Raw genomic sequence first — 17,591 nt, 5'->3', positions numbered from 1 at the left:
TATTTTGCACATTTAATGCAGTGTAATTAAATCCTGGCTCATGTATGAAGAGCTATAGTAAATTTGAATTAAACAGGAGTGGGTAAATATTTTTGGATAATTTTGTTTGTGGGAATACGTGTAATTTAAATTAGGTAGCGATGGAAAATAATATTTAGATAATTAAATTATATTGTTTAGTCATTTTTTTAAATTTTTTCTTTGCAATTTGCCTTTGGAGACATTTGCAAATTTTAATATCGTTTTGTTACATTAGCATGAAAATAGCAACCTCCATTGAGATATTGCCTGTGATTTAAACCTATGGATATGAGGTTTCAAATGCAAGCAAGTCCAATGGATATTTCCTTTTCAATCTTCTAATGATGCTAACCGTATAAGCTTCTGCAGCTAATTTATTTGGATGATTAAATTTGTTCTTTCCGTATAACGAATATATATTGTTTAGCAATGACAAATTTTTGCTGAATTTTGTGTAGTATCCCTGTACTCGATATAATTTAATTACGCAATATTAAGAGTACTATTTGGCAATGACACAATAGGCCAATCTAATGCATTATTAGTAAATAACAATAAATAGTATATAAATTGGAGCAAAAGAAGTATGTTGTTCTAAAAGATTATGCAATATTTAATTTAAAATAATTTTTAAAATAGAAATAAATATATTTTTGAGTTCGGCTTAAAGAATAATATTATTTTGTAAATAAAAGAATATATTATTTTACCGAAATTTATAAAATTATATTTTAATAATCCAATAGAAGTATCCCTTAACGTATTGTGTATAATAACTCATGCAATTATGTAAGGTGTTGATTGATCGTTCATTTGCAACAGTAAGGAAGTGGAAGAGTTATATTTAGAAGTTACTTAATCCTCTTCAACTACTCATAAGTCAAGAAAATAAAAGCAATTCCTATAGAAATTACATTCATCCAGCAAATATCACATTTTCAATAATCACACAATTACCTACACGTAACAAAAATTCTTCCTCTCTCCTCTTTTAATATAAAATTACCTAAACAACGATCCATTTTTCGAATAACAAAATATTCTTACTCTGCTACTAAAATTTATCAGATATATTATAATAGTCAGAAATATAAAAGCAAATATTAAATAAAATATAAAAATATAGAAAAATCACAGTACTTCCAATAACCAGTGAAGTCACGAAAAACGATATCTAAAATTAACAAACAACCACTGTCGCGAAATATGTTTATTGTCGTATTATTAAATTACCCAGCGAAGGTTGGAAGGAAACATTGGATCCCCGGTCTCTGGATTTCCGAGAGAAAACGGCTCTAAGTATAGAAACGCGCGTCGTAATAGTCATAGGCCGTAGGAAAGAAGCACCTAATGCAAATGCAGTGAACCGACTGCATAAACTCGGCGATCCGGCAGAATTACAGCGCGAAGGCTGTCGTTTGTAACGCGACAGCGCTTACAAGTATCGTCCGCGAGGGTCCTAATGGAGCAAAGATTACTTATCGGAGGGCAGTGAAAATGCATTCCTATTATTCTTCCTGGACTTTACCTTACGTTCCTGGCGTACCTGTGCAACGTACTCCACGTGTATTTTATCGATTCTTGTCTCACGCCCAAGCGTGTGCTTCGCGATCCTTGAGGAATTTGTTATTGGAGATTTCGCGCGATTGAAATTACTGAAATTTATCCTCCCAAGGTAATGGAATATTTTATAACTTATCTACGACTCTGCAATTTTTCTGGAACACCTCTGTCATTTTTCAATTTTTATTTCCTTTAATTCCTTTTATTCCACTTTTTCGGTGGATCTGTTTCGTTAATCACGTTACTTATACTTTTATTTTATACGTTTCTTTAATAATTATTATCCTACTTTCGATTTTGCTCATCTACATGCATACACACCAAAACAAAATGGAAGCTTCGTCTTCGCCCATCAACATAACCTATAAAACATCTCCCTTAACAAATATTTTCTCAGATATTTTTAATTACCAGCATTTTTGGTCGTAGAAAATAACTATATGACATGAGATACGTTTATTACACAAATTAACACACTTGTTACCCAATCAAGTGCTAAAATATTAAAGAATCAAAGTTACGGCGTTACTGAAATAACAATGAAGCGACATCTTCCGAGACAATGTATACTATTGTAATAAAATTTCTCCGACTGCCTGGCTCATTCTTCTCGACGAATTAAACCGACTAACGAAGCGCGGAAAGATTCCAAACAAATCGATTTACACTTGGAAGACGCGTTCGTCACGTGGCCACCGCGCGCGCGCAATTTGAATCGTGTAACAGACAGTCGGCGAAACGAGTGGAAGGAAGAGGGAGAAAGAGGGGTAGAGAGATAAAGGAAGAACGGAGAGAAGGAAAAAGGGCACTCGGCCGACACACGGCAGCGGCGAGCAGCAATAGAAACGACAGGGGAGTCTCAGGTGGCCATTTAAGGCACGGACATTTCGTTCTGTCACCGTGTTCCGTGTTCACCGTCGGCCGGCATTGCGAGGAGGCCACCTACGCGCCGCTGCTCGTCCTCCCTTAGCGGCCGCATTGTTTTACAAACGGCCGCCATTTCTCATGATAAGCAGAGTAAAACGAAACTAGACACGGCCCTTTCGCCGCAACGGAACCGGGGAATCCGTTCACCGTGCCGTCACATTTTCGCCTTTTATCGTCCCGGTTCCGCAAACAGCTTTCTACCGTCTTTTTCTTTAGGTTTTTCGTCGTTTCCGGGAGAAATCCCGGTGTTGGAGTAGCGAAACGGAGAGCTGAATTCTTTGAAGGGCACCATTTTGTGTTGTGAAGGTTTTAACCTTACTTTTCGATGGGTGGCTTTTATATGGGATATCGGTGGTAATATTGAGACTGGATGATTAATACATTTGCAAGCGAAACAATACATTTGGTAGAGGATTATAGATATTAAGGAATAGGATAAAGGTGCCATTTTGTAAAAATGTATTATTTAAATTAAAATATGTATTCCTTTTTAAGGTACCGAGAAATACAGTAGAAATATTCGATTTTTTCGTGGTAAAATAAACATTAATATTTATAAATTTACAGTCGGATGTTAATGAGCTTTGAGGTTAACTTCTTATTTATGCTTATTGTTAGTCTTCGTTGGAACCGAATTATTAATTAATAAAATTGAGAGTAGAACGAGTTTGAAACATATGATTTTATTGAATTGACTTGCACTTAGTATCTATTAATCATTACTTAATAAACTTCTGTTAATTATAATCCTTTTTTAATTGTATAATTATATTAATTATATACGCTTGATCTAATAGAAACAAAAGATACAGATACTAGGAAAAGGAATAGTAGTTACACCTATGCTGCACGATGAAATGAAACCTAACCTAAACCTAATTCAAGCCGAAACGAATTTTTATTAATTGGATTGTTGATAAAGCTCAGGTAAACCTCGCTACATGAAAATAATTTGGTAGAAATCTAAAAATGAAACCTAACCTAAACCTCATGCAAACCAAGACAAATTTTATCAATTGGATTATTGATAAATCTCAAATAAATCTCACTGCATGGAAATAATTTAGTAAAAGTCCAGAAATGAAACCTAACCTAAACCGAAACGAAGTTTATCAATTAAACTATTAGTAAATCTCAGATAAATTTTGTTGCATAGAAATAATTTGGTAAAAGTGCAGAAATGAAACCTAACCTAAACCTAATCCAAGCCAAAACGAATTTTCATCAATTCGATTATTGATAAATCTCAAATAAATCTCACTGCATGGAAATAATTTAGTAAAAGTCCAGAAATGAAACCTAACCTAAACCGAAACGAATTTTATCAATTAAACTATTAGTAAATATCAGATAAATTTCGTTGCATAGAAATAATTTGGTAAAAGTCCAGAAATGAAACCTAACCAAAACCTAATCCAAGCCAAAACGAATTTTCATCAATTCGATTATTGATAAATCTCAGGTAAACCTCGCTGCATGACAATAATTTGATAAAAGTTCAGAAATGAAACCTAACCTAAACCTGACCCAAACCAAGACAAATTTTATCAATTAGATTATTGATAAATCTCAAATTAATCTCACTGCATGGAAATAATTTAGTAAAAGTCCAGAAATGAAACCTAACCTAAACCAAGACGAATTTTATCATTTAAACTATTAGTAAATCTCAGATAAATTTCTTTGCATAGAAACAATTTGGTAAAAATTCAGGATGCTCCTATTTCGAGCTTTCACCGAATCTCCGTGGTAAATGTTAAAGTGCTTTCACAGTGATAAAGACACATTTACCCGATTCTCCGAAACTCTAACCAAACTTCGTCGACATTCCAGTTTATCTATAGTTCGCAGGAGCTTAACAAATGTCTCCGTCGCGTTGAACAACCGATCGCCTGAACTCTGACACCGATTTTCCCCCTCGTTCGTTCGCGTCTTCGCCTAATCTCCTCTCCGGCATTTCCGTATTTCTCGTTCTCCGTTCGATACCCAGGAATCCCTGTGTTTCCTCGCCACTCTTCTATGCATCGTTTGCACGCGTGGGCGTAGAATAGCACCGACGCGTAGGTGCATCCTGAGAGAGTGCACCGACATTGTCCCGCGATTAACACTTTGATCCCGGTGATACCCAAGCGGAACCTCGGCTCTGGTCTTCCCACGAAGGTCAACCTAGGGGATGGTATCTATAGAAGCTGGCTTTCAAGTGCGTTTGACGACGTGGAGTGGGCAAGCATTGATTTCTGGTATCGTGTTCACGCGACGTCAGCTTTAGATAGTTGGTAGACGGTGAATGGTAAAGGGATGTAAAAGTAGAAGCTGGCGATTGCTTGTAATTTGGATTGATTAGATTAGGGTAATTAAACACGTGGTGTGGTATATGACTCACTCTGAACTTCAGTAGCATTTCGTGTTCGAGTTAAGCTTTCTCTGATCGAGCTAGAACAATTTTTATTTTATTTTGTTCTATTTTCATTTGAAATATTTCTATATTTTCTGAATAACAATAGGTTTCGCGGTCTCATGCATGTCATAAGGTATAACAAAATTATACTATATATAAATTTAGAGAGGGTTATATTACTGCAATTGGTGGTATAACTGGACAGAATATGATTCTGTGTTAAAAAATAAATCAGAAACATAGAATAACATTTTTTCGTAGAAGACTTTGTTTTTGAGAAAATTGATTTTGAATATTTGCACGGTGATCACGTGCCTGGGTGCCATTATAAAAATGTCGCTGTAGACGTATTTGTTTATGTTCGTGTTTATAAATTTCAATGGAACGTGTTATTTTAGCTGCATCGGTTTTACTAGCCTATTCTTCGCGTTGTGAATAATTAGACTCCATGAATTTGTAAATACAATTGCGCCATTTGTAACACACATGCAAACCAACAGATATTTCAAGTCAATTTTCTCGGAAATGGAGCAATATATGAGAAAAATTTGTTCTATATTTTCGACTCATTTTTTCACGTTCTTAATTTTACTATTGATTTCAGCACACTTTGAATGTACATATTTTATAAACAAAATTATTAGTTAAAGAAATATTTCATTTTCTATCAGGAGTGATATCTTAAAACACTGATGGGGTCACATTAAGCTTATTGTTATTTTGGTAATATAGCGAACAGAAGAATTATTATTATAAAATATTTCATAGTGTCTAATATATTACAAATTACTCTCTTTTTACCAATTATTTTTATAGTCTGATAAATATCATACATCGTACTTTCCAATTCTTCGCCATACTTCCAAATATCATTTGGCATCCATATTGAATACAATAACACGTGACCCGAGAGTGAAGTACAGATGGCGCTGCGGTCAACGTGTTAAATACTTCTACTTCTATCTTTTCGACCTTAAATGCTTCCCATGAACATCTGCTCCCATAAAATTATGGTTATACGAGAGATGCGAAGTAAAATGGTCTAAAATTATTCTAAATTCCCGAGAAGAAAACATAGCAAACGCGTTCGCGTAGTTTTAGAGTTGCATAATTACATGGCAGTGAAAATTTATAATCGCATTATGGAGCATATATGGTCACGCTGTAGACGCGTATAGTCATCTGGAAGTCGTTCATGGTTGCCATACAATCATCCTGCGATAATTATAGCGATTCCATACTTACCCGGTACTTATTACAGCCATTACGTAATCTTTATAGTGATTTTATAGCCGTGGCATTTACAGTGTGTCATTCGCATTCGTTTCATAGTTATTTATAGTCACTTTACAAACTGCTTTACATTCAATTCATTGTCGTTTACGGTCATTTTATAGTTCTTCACTCGCCTCAAATCGCCACGTTATAGTCACTTTATTGTCGTAACAGCTCTCGTATAGTCATTCGCAATCCTCTTGCAACGGGCTTGTTATCGTTCAGAATTATTCAAGAATTTTCCCTTTTCAATTCTTATACTTATTCCGTAATTCATCTAACCTAACCGATCTATTTGTGACTCTGCATATTTTTCTTATTCATTGTTTATTGGTCCGCGTATTATCCTTTGTAGAGACAGAATTAATTAAAAATAAAAATAAAATTAACATTAACATTAATTGGAAAAAATTAAAATTAAAAATAAAATTATTCAATGAAGGAGAAAAATAAAAATATTTCACAAGTAATTCATAGATAATAGCAATAATAGATGCATTATTAATTCCTAAAATTTTTGTTCTATTTTATTTCCAACTCACTCTATTTATTATTATCAATAATAATAACAATAAAGTAGATACTGGGAATAAACTTCAAAGGCAATTACAGATGCGTGATTGAATGATCAAAGGAATGACACGACTATCGATTAACCCAGTTCCAGAGGGTGGATGTCGAAAAAGAAAATCGATTTTCCACCTCGATTCCATCTCGTTCGTGTTGCGCGATATTACAGCTCGCCTTTTTGCATTCGGTTTCTTCTGATCATTCACGCACCGACCGTTGATTAATATGTATGCGGGACACAATCTTTACTACTGTTGCATCGCCGTTAGATAAGACTGTAGGAGGCTTACCGTTACAGCGTGTAAAACGTAAACGCATCGCGTGGCAGGAAGTCGGCATGCAGGCTTTCGACCTCGGTAAATATGCCTCCAACAAGACCACTGTCCATCGTTACGCCTGTAATGGAATATTCAGTTTTAATAAATCAAGCGATGTCGAACGCGGGAAATGGAATTAATTCGAACGAAGTGACAGTTGGAATGGATTTTTGGGATGAGTTAACAAATTTTAGGCTAATTTGTAGGCGGTTTATGATGAGAGGTTTGATTTTATTTGAAGGAGAGAGGAGGTTGAAATTATTTTTTGAAAAATTATTGGGTTATTGGTGGATTTTTAATAGTGGAGATTTAATTTTCATACAGAATTAAATGTTAATAACAGAGTAGAAATTGGAATATCATAAGTGATGGTGATTTTGGATTAATAAATTGTTTCATGAATTTTTTGGTAGAAAATATTTCATTGTTCCTATTAATGTTCGATTATTAGATTTATTGTGAAATAATTAACTATATAATTTTTAAATCATTTTCATCTTCATTAAATGATAAGATTATTTGATAAACCTAAATTATACTAGTGTATAATAATATTATTGCAGTTACTTCTACGATAATTAATTTTCAGAATTTTTTATATTATTGATATATAAATGATAGTTTAATGTAATATATGTGTATATATCATTTCTTCTTCAGTAAATGTTGACAACTTTTGTCTATAAAAAATGTCTATACTATTATATTAATAATATATATGTAATATACCATCAATATTATATTCCTAGTATAAATAGTAATACTAGCATACTTATTTCTTCCACAATAAATTCTAATAATTTTCAACAAAATACCTGCACCCATACATAATTGATATACACATAACTAATATCGGAATTACCCCTGACAATAAATCTTCATACTTTGCCAAAACACATGACTTAATTCCTAATTCTACACAACGTACACACACAGTATTAATATAAGTACATCAAACGTATGTCAATCTATCACCATCCCACCATCTTCCCAACAAGCAGCTACAACTCAGTGGCGCCCTCGCGTCTAACCTATAAATTCCATTTTCCCCTCATGCATAATACTACCACACCCGTTTCTTCCACCACAAATCCTAACAATTTTAACAGAATTGTTAAATATTAATGTACATATAACCAACGCTAACCTTTTTTCAAAACCCATAACCTAATTCTACACATCTTGCACATACAGTATCAATATAAATACATCAAATGTACGTCAATCTATCACTATCCCATCATCTTCCCAACAAGCAGCTACAACTCAGTGGCGCCCTCACGTCTAACCTATAAATTCCATTTTCCCCTCATGCATAATACTGCCATACCCATTTCTTCCACCACAAATCCTAATAATTTTCACAAAATTGTTAAACATTGATATTCATATAATCAACGCTAACCTCTCTCCAACAACAAATCCTCACATTTTTCCAACACTCATAACCTAATTCTACATAACCTACGTATACAATACCAATATAAATTCATCAAACGTCGACCTATCACCATCGTACATCTTCCTAACAAACAGCCTGAACGCAGCTCGCAACTCAATGGCGCCCTCGCGCCAAACCCACGAATTCCATTTTTATATGACGCGCATCCAGGCGTCGCGTGAGGGCAAGTAGTATAACTGCTCGCACGTCAGACGCGTAAAAGCTGCGTGAAAGTGGCGCGCGTCCGCCGCATGGGAACGACCGATAGGATCGGTCGGCCGCGATACGTAGGTATGTCGATGATTTCGAGTGGCACTCGAGTAACTCATGCGTCGATTAAGTGCACCGTCGAGCCATCGGGGCGCGAAGCGTGTGTGAACGTGGCCGAAGAGCGTTGTTTTATCACCGCGCCGGCCGAATGTTGCGACACGTTCTCGATCCGCGTTACACGCCACGGAATTTATTGCCTCTCCGTCCACCGTTCATCTCTATATTTGCCTTCGTGCCTCTATATACGCGGAGTCTGTGAGCTACTGTAACGAGCACTGGGCCGTGTATACATCACTGAAAGCCCCGAGTAACGTGTTACGCGCCGCGTTTACGAAGATGTTGCATTTAAATCGATCTTCGGAAATCGATCTTCGTCTGAGATTGCAATTTTCAACTGGTATTTGGAGACATTCTGCTGCGTTAAAATAATTATTACGTATTTATCTACGCGGCGTTGGAATTTTACCTATAATAAGGAATTATATAACCCACTGGCGCCATTTTGGTGGAATTATTAATTTAAAATTTGCTGCTTCGCTGCTTTGTTTCTCGTCAATAATATGCAGGTTAATTTTTCAGTGCTCAAAGTATAATATATAACAATAAAAATGCTCACTAAGGCCATACGTCGAGGGAAATTGTTGAAAAGAATTACGACCTACTGTAATTCATGAAAGAAACCAAAGTGTTACTAAAAATACTATAGTTATACATAGCATATCGCTAATTATCTATATAGCAGTTGCGACATTATATTAATGTATGGAAAAAGAATATCGCAGGTTAATTTCATTTACGATAACGATAGATGGCATTATTTTTGAGTGAACAATAGAATGTTAAATTGAATTAAATTATTAAGTAGGACAAAGAATACGATGTGCTACATATCTATTATAATTAACGATCACTCACTGTCAATGTGACAACCACTGACGGAGAAAGTCCATCAGTGACCGCCATACTGATGAACATGTTAATTACTTTATGCGTGTCCTTACATGGAGAACGATAGTATTACTGGAAAATATTCAATATATTTTCACTATACACAAAATAACAGCTTCTAATATAGCATAGCTTCACTTCTCTTACTCACGAGAGCCCCAAGTCTGCGAAGCGTGTGTGAACGTGGCCGAAGAGCGTTGTTTTATCACCGCGCCGGCCGAATGTTGCGACACGTTCTCGATCCGCGTTACACGCCACGGAATTTATTGCCTCTCCGTCCACCGTTCATCTCTATATTTGCCTTCGTGCCTCTATATACGCGGAGTCTGTGAGCTACTGTAACGAGCACTGGGCCGTGTATACATCACTGAAAGCCCCGAGTAACGTGTTACGCGCCGCGTTTACGAAGATGTTGCATTTAAATCGATCTTCGGAAATCGATCTTCGTCTGAGATTGCAATTTTCAACTGGTATTTGGAGACATTCTGCTGCGTTAAAATAATTATTACGTATTTATCTACGCGGCGTTGGAATTTTACCTATAATAAGGAATTATATAACCCACTGGCGCCATTTTGGTGGAATTATTAATTTAAAATTTGCTGCTTCGCTGCTTTGTTTCTCGTCAATAATATGCAGGTTAATTTTTCAGTGCTCAAAGTATAATATATAACAATAAAAATGCTCACTAAGGCCATACGTCGAGGGAAATTGTTGAAAAGAATTACGACCTACTGTAATTCATGAAAGAAACCAAAGTGTTACTAAAAATACTATAGTTATACATAGCATATCGCTAATTATCTATATAGCAGTTGCGACATTATATTAATGTATGGAAAAAGAATATCGCAGGTTAATTTCATTTACGATAACGATAGATGGCATTATTTTTGAGTGAACAATAGAATGTTAAATTGAATTAAATTATTAAGTAGGACAAAGAATACGATGTGCTACATATCTATTATAATTAACGATCACTCACTGTCAATGTGACAACCACTGACGGAGAAAGTCCATCAGTGACCGCCATACTGATGAACATGTTAATTACTTTATGCGTGTCCTTACATGGAGAACGATAGTATTACTGGAAAATATTCAATATATTTTCACTATACACAAAATAACAGCTTCTAATATAGCATAGCTTCACTTCTCTTACTCACGAGAGCCCCAAGTCGCTTGTCCACTTAACTCACTAGCGCCACCACAGCCCACATCTACGACAAATCTGTCATAAACCCCGCATACGCGTATCGTTGAATTTTCTTTTAATTTCATTGATATAATCTTGCAGTTTTCTACCTGCTATGCCAACCATATTGTTTTAACCTATAGTTAAACAAGTATAACTGTATCACCATGAATAAAAAGTACTTACACTCACAGATCGTATTATTTTTGGGTGAATAATAGAACGTTAAATTGAATGAAATCATTAAGTAGAACAAAGAATACGATGTGCTACATATCTATTATAATTAACGATCGTTTACAGTCAATTTGACCACTACTGACCGAGGAAATCTATCAGTAACCGCCATACTGATGAATATATTAATTACTACTTTATGTCCTTACATAGAGAACGATAGTATTACTCGAAAATACCACTATATACAAAATAACAACTTCTAATATAACGTAGCTTCACTTCTCTTACTCACGAGAGCCCCAAGTTGCTTGTCCACTTAACTCACTAGCGCCACCACAGCCCACATCTACGACAAATCTGTCATAAACCCCGTATACGCGCATCGTTGAATTTTCTTTTAATTTCATTGATATAATCTCGCAGTTTTCTACCTGCTACACCAATCATACTGTGTTAAACTATAGTTAAACAAGTATAACTATATCACCATAAATAAAAAGTACTTACACTCACATCTAAGCTTCTAGTTTCTTCGACCATCGAAGCGATTCCAGCCGCATTGACGCAACCACTCGGCAGCGATTCCGCAGTGGTCGATCAGCGATTTTTTCGCAAACGGGTGTCGAGACGGTGGATCGCGAAGGCCACGATCCGCGAAAGCGATTTAACATGCGTGACGCGCACCGCGGTGCATAGACGCGCGGCTAGCATACGGTACGAGCGGTTGATTTATCGCGTCTCGGGCTCGTGCGCGCGAGACTCCCTTATCTCCGCCATTATCTCCTCGATTGAAGAAAAGTTGAACTTTCGTGGGTGCGTCCGTTTCCTGGTTGCGCCGCCCGCGGCGCAGAAAAATCCTGGGCCCCGGTAATCGTGCGCTCGTTGTTCTCCTGCATCGATGCCGCACACGCATCGCGTCTCCCGGATGCGTTCCGTTCCAAGAATTTATATCGTGGTTCTGCGGGCATAACGCGGAATTCTTCTGGTTTTAAGTTTGTTGCAGGGAAATTGTTGTCTTTTGGAGCGATCGAAATTTTTAATGGAGGTTGGAGGAAATATGTTTTATTAGAGAATGTTGGTGTGAAGTGGTTCAGTGATAGTTAATCGACTAATCTCTAATTGGGAATTATTGTTTTGTCACGGGATGAGCGATATTTTTAGTTTGGATTCAACTTTCGAGATTTTGCAAGTTTGTTAGTTTGGATTTTGAATATTTTGAAATTTTGTTATTTTGGATGCTTGAAGTTTCGAATTTTGAGAGTTTGAGATTAAAGAATTTTGTTATTTCGAATGTTTGAATCTTGGAATTTTAGAAATTTTATTATTTAGAATTTTTGAAGTTTAGAAATTTGGAGAGTTTGAGATTAAAGAATTTTGTTACTTTGAATCTTTGAATTTAGGAATTTAAGAAATTTTATTATTTAGAATCTTTGAAGTTTAGAAATTTGGAGAATTTGAAATTAAAGAATTTTGTTATTTTGAATCACTGAGATTTTGAAATTTAGTAACTTGCAAACTTCCGAATTTTAGTATTTTTAAATTAAAATTCTAAAATTTTTAATTTAAAATTAAATTAAATTGAAAAGTTTCATTATTTCCTTATATCGAATCTTCAAAATTTTGCAACATTTAAATTTCCATAATTTAAAACCTTGGAGTATAAAAGATTTAGAAAATTTTTAATTTCAAGATTGAAAAATTTTAAAAATTTAATCGTCCTCTGAAAAAATTAAAAATATTAAGAAACTGAAGAGAATTAATTTCGATCATTACCGAGACAAGTGCATGATCAATTTGTATGCCAGGCTAATGAACTACTATCGAACAGGTATCGTTTCAACCAAAAAGAGAAGGCAAACTCTAGCACAGGTGAAAGTAATCCGTGGAGCCTACTAAAGATTAAGAAAAACCGAATAAATTCGAGCGATAAAAGAAAGACGGAATAAAGTGCTTCTCATCGTTAGTTATTTGACGTGGATTAATTTCTCTAATGGCGTGCCTTTCTATTGGTTTCAGAACGGTAAGAGGCTGTTCATCGGGGCGCCAGGAAGTTGGTACTGGCAAGGTAAGGCTCTTTCTCGATACACCTATTCCCTAGTTCGATTTGGGTCGACAATTTCACAATCGATATCACCTTCGAACGCGACACCTTCCTCGACTTGTAAATACGCGTATCAATTTTGTCTCGATTTCTATTTAATTGGATACCAAACGTTCGAAGAGGCTTGGAATTTCGTGACATTACCATTTCCTCTTTGAATACCTAATTTTAATCCTTTGAAGTCGATCTTTCTTTCAGAACAAAGTCGTTTAAGTAATTTAATTAATAATTTCTATAATTTATTACGAATTGTTTAAAAGGTAAAAGAAAATTAAAATTCTGCAAGAAAATTGCAAAATTTTGATCATTCGACAAAATAATGGAATAAAAAGATATTTGGACAGTTTACAAACTTTGAATTTTTTAAAAGTAAAATATGCAAGTTGGATTTTAAATTTTCAAAGTGAAATTATATTTGGAGTGAGATACGAGTGTTAAGAATGTGTAGGTGAAGTTGGAAAAATATTTGGACGCGGAAATTATTTTTGAATTAATTCCTGTTTTATTTGTTGGTTAATTTACGTTTGACAATAATTGGAATTTTTCTACTTTCCGCGAATTTTCTTTATAATTTTTCCACACTCGATTCTAGAATTCGTGTGTTAATTTAGATGTATCATTTTGGTACTATTTTAAAAAATTCAATGTATGTATTCATACATTATTTGTTAAAAGTCCAGAATTGAAATGTTTCAGTACTCTTGTGAACAAGAATATACTATTCTATAATTGTTCCTACTTTTTTCATATTTCAATTATTTTATATAATTCTTCCTACTTTTTTATATTTCAGTTATTTTACAATTTTTCCCAATCTTTTACATTTCAATTGTTTTAAAATTCTTCCTAATTTTGCATATTTCAATTATTCCATAATTTTTTCTGGAATTTTTTATATCCCAATTATTTTGTAATTCTTTCTACTTTTTTATATTTCAGTTATTGTACAATTCTTCCTAATCTTTTACTTTTCAATTATTTTAAAATTTTCCCTAATTTTTCATATTTCAATTATTTTATCATTTTTCTAGTATTTTTTATTTAATTATTTTTTAATTCTATATATCATTCTATTTATAATTCTTCCTACTTTTTCATATTTCAGTTATTTTACAATTCTTTCCAATCTTTTACATTTAAATTATTTTAAAATTCTTTCTAATTTTTCATATTTCAATTATTTTATAATTTTCTCTGGTATTTTTTATATCTCAATTATTTTATAATTCTTCCTACCATTTTATACTTCAATTATCCTACAATTTTTTATACTGCCATTAGTCACGTTGACCTTTCCACGAAATCAGTATACAGATTAAAAGAATTAACTGACGAATCTTCAAAGGGTTAGGAAAATTCGGTGACCAATGGAACTCGAATTTTACGCAGAATTCGAAACTTTATAATTCCAAATAATCTCCCAGACTTCCCCGGGTCAATTAGGCTTCAAAAATTCTCGGCAAAATTGCGATGGAATTAAACGCACCGCACTTTCTACCCCACTAATTGGACGGTATACAGTCACTGGGCCACTAATACGAGAACGAACGAAAACGAGGCTCGAGCTTTTATAATGCCTGGGCGACAGCTACAGAAACACAAAAACACGCGACCATCCTTTGGGTCTTTAAAGTAATTTAGAGGGTTTCGTTGAACGATTACAGGTCAGTTATACTCGATCGACACCAGTTTGAGACTGCCGTTCCAGGCGTCCGTCTTGTTCGCCCCCGAAGCAGAAGAATCAGGTATCGCGGACTTGCAGGCGTCCTTAACGAAACGAGAAATAAAGACGTGTCGTCGTTTAAACCCAGTCACCCCTGTTTAAACATCTCTAATCTGCCGCCATTTTGTTAACGACGAATCGTCCATTAACAAGCGTTGCTTCATGCTCCAAGATTTGTTTGCATTGGTTTTCTTGAAATCGACAGAGCGAAGGGTTCACTGGAGTCGAATATTATGTTCGTGTAAATTAAACTTCAATTTGAAAATTTAAAAAATTTTAGAAAGACGTAAAAATTAGATTTATAACACCAATACAATAATAATTATTTAATTACGAGAGATATAAGTCATTAGACATATTATCTAATTTTTGTATATTAATTAATATTATTAATATATTATAATTAATATATCAGATAATATATATTGTAGATATATCTATCTAATTTTTTTATTTAATTTAAATTGTTTTCTTTTCTTTCCTACGAATTTTACGAATTTTAGTAATTTTTTATTTCTTTTTCTGGTAAAGTATAATATATGGAAGATTGGAATGTGGAATATTAATTAATTTTGAAAATGATATATAGCTAAATAGTATATGGAGATTGTGTTTGAGATAAAAATTGGAATTTTTGTTAGTGTTTGGAAATACAATAGTATTGATTTGAAAAGAATATTAATAATTTTGTGGATTTCGTAATTAGTGTTTCGTGTAAGGACGTAGTAAGAGTAATTATTAAAAAATTTTCGAATTAAAATTATAATAAAACTTGATTAGTTGAAAAATATTAGAAATTTTTACTTTACTTTCTATAGAAAAGTAAAATATGTAAAAGGATAAAAAACATCAACTGGAGTTTCTAGACATTTAAACGCGAATTGAATTTTTCAATTGTTATATAAATTATACAAATTTCAAAGTTAACTTTATAATAATTATTTTAATTTCATATTCTCATATTATATTGTATCGTTATGAACGATATTTAAATTTTTTGCGAATATTACTATAAAAATCTATTGCACCATTATCCTAAAAGTCTCAAATTTTTATAATAATCGTAAAATAAAAATTTCTAAATTCATTTGCAATATCGAATATATTGTATAGTATCTTGCGTCATATAATTTTCTGCCAAAGGATATTAAATTATCCGTATGTAAATAATTAACAATCAAATAACTATTTAAATTTCTATAAATCTATGATAATAAATTCTCATTGAAAACTAAATTATCCACATGCAATTAATTAACAAATAAATTGCTATTTAAATTTCCATAAATCAATAAAAATAAATTCTCATTGAAAACTAAATTATCCGTATGCAAATAATTAACAACCAAATAACTATTTAAATTTCTATAAATCTATAACAATAAATTCCCCATTAAAAACGAAATTAATTAAATTCTCATAAAGAAACTAAATTATCTGTATGAAAATAATTAACAATTAAATAGCTCTCAAAATTTCTACAAACTCTCACCGAAAGCCCCAAGAAATCACAAACTTCCAAAAAGGAAAACAGCTTGAAAACAACTTCTCACCTGTAGAAACAAACGCTCCAGACTTTTCGCTCTGCAAATCCCGAACATCGATCCGAAAACATAAATCACGAATATAAATCACCTCCAAAGCGACAAAACACTCGTGATACCATCGCGATAATCGGTACCCTTTCTCGTCTGCTTGGCCCCCAATAATTAATTTCCAATAATCACGCGTTCATCCGGCTTCCACTCATGCGGACTCACCGCGATTAACCCGACGCCTGTGATTAATAATTCGAAGGAACTCCTGTTGAACTGTCACGCTCAAGCACATCGCGAATGCGAAACCAAAAAGGAAAAGCAAAACAAAAAATCCAAATAAAACAAAATTTAAAAAATACGAAGAACAAAGAATCCTCTTTGTTCCGTCCATTAATTTGCAATTAACGTAGAACACGATCTTGCATGCTTGACAGTTTGAGGCCTGTGACGCCTCTGACGCTCCTCCCCTCAGTGATTAATATCCGATTGATGATTAATGCACCGTGTGCTATGATTACTTATTAATTACTGCCAGGTGAGTCGAGGGTGGCAGTGTTTAACAGGTGCAGGCCCGCTTCTCGCAGCTTCGCGTTGCGGCCAGAGAATAATAATGCGTGGCCAGCCTAGTAGTAACAGTAATGCCGCCTAATCAGGCTCGAGAGAGACCATACTCGAGAGAGACTATAACGCTGGAATTTAGTTGCAGTTGCCTGGCAGTAGCGACCTCTCGATGTATCAGCGTCGCTGATAGAGCTACGCTTGTGTTAGAGGCTAGATTAATTGACAACACGTGGCTTCACGAGCGTGTATTGTTGCAGTTTCTTGTGAAACTTCGGTTTTCTGACTACGATTATGCTGAGACTCGATTGTCAGTAGATTCGGTATGCGATTCGATGATTCGCATGAAGGAGGATATGAATCGAGGTTGCAATAGTTGAGAAAGCACAACGTGTTTACATTCTCACGACTGATTCATTTCACTGACACTCCCTTGATCACAGAAAACAGTAACCGATGATTTTCGTGTGGATAGAAGTGGACACCAATATCTTCTACGTTCTTTAACAGTCAACGCGTTAGTATATTTAGATAAAAATATTTAAATGATGAAAACAGCT

General features: G+C 34.2%; 1 protein-coding gene across 1 annotated transcript in view; it reads left to right on the top strand.

The window, feature by feature from the left end:
- if (integrin subunit alpha inflated) overlaps positions 1-17,591 on the top strand; it is a 202,400-nt gene that overhangs the window by 171,705 nt on the left and 13,104 nt on the right. Inside the window, exons 6-7 of the mRNA XM_017896747.1 lie at positions 13,128-13,176; positions 14,877-14,957. Coding sequence (XP_017752236.1) covers positions 13,128-13,176; positions 14,877-14,957 — 130 coding nt within the window. The remainder of the gene's footprint in view (positions 1-13,127; positions 13,177-14,876; positions 14,958-17,591) is intronic.

This window comes from Eufriesea mexicana, unplaced genomic scaffold (assembly GCF_001483705.2).
Source record: "Eufriesea mexicana isolate 0111107269 unplaced genomic scaffold, ASM148370v2 scaffold382, whole genome shotgun sequence".
Taxonomy (NCBI): Eukaryota; Metazoa; Arthropoda; class Insecta; order Hymenoptera; family Apidae; genus Eufriesea; species Eufriesea mexicana.
Note: the sequence above shows the minus strand (reverse complement) of the source record. Positions and strands in the feature narration are given on the sequence as shown.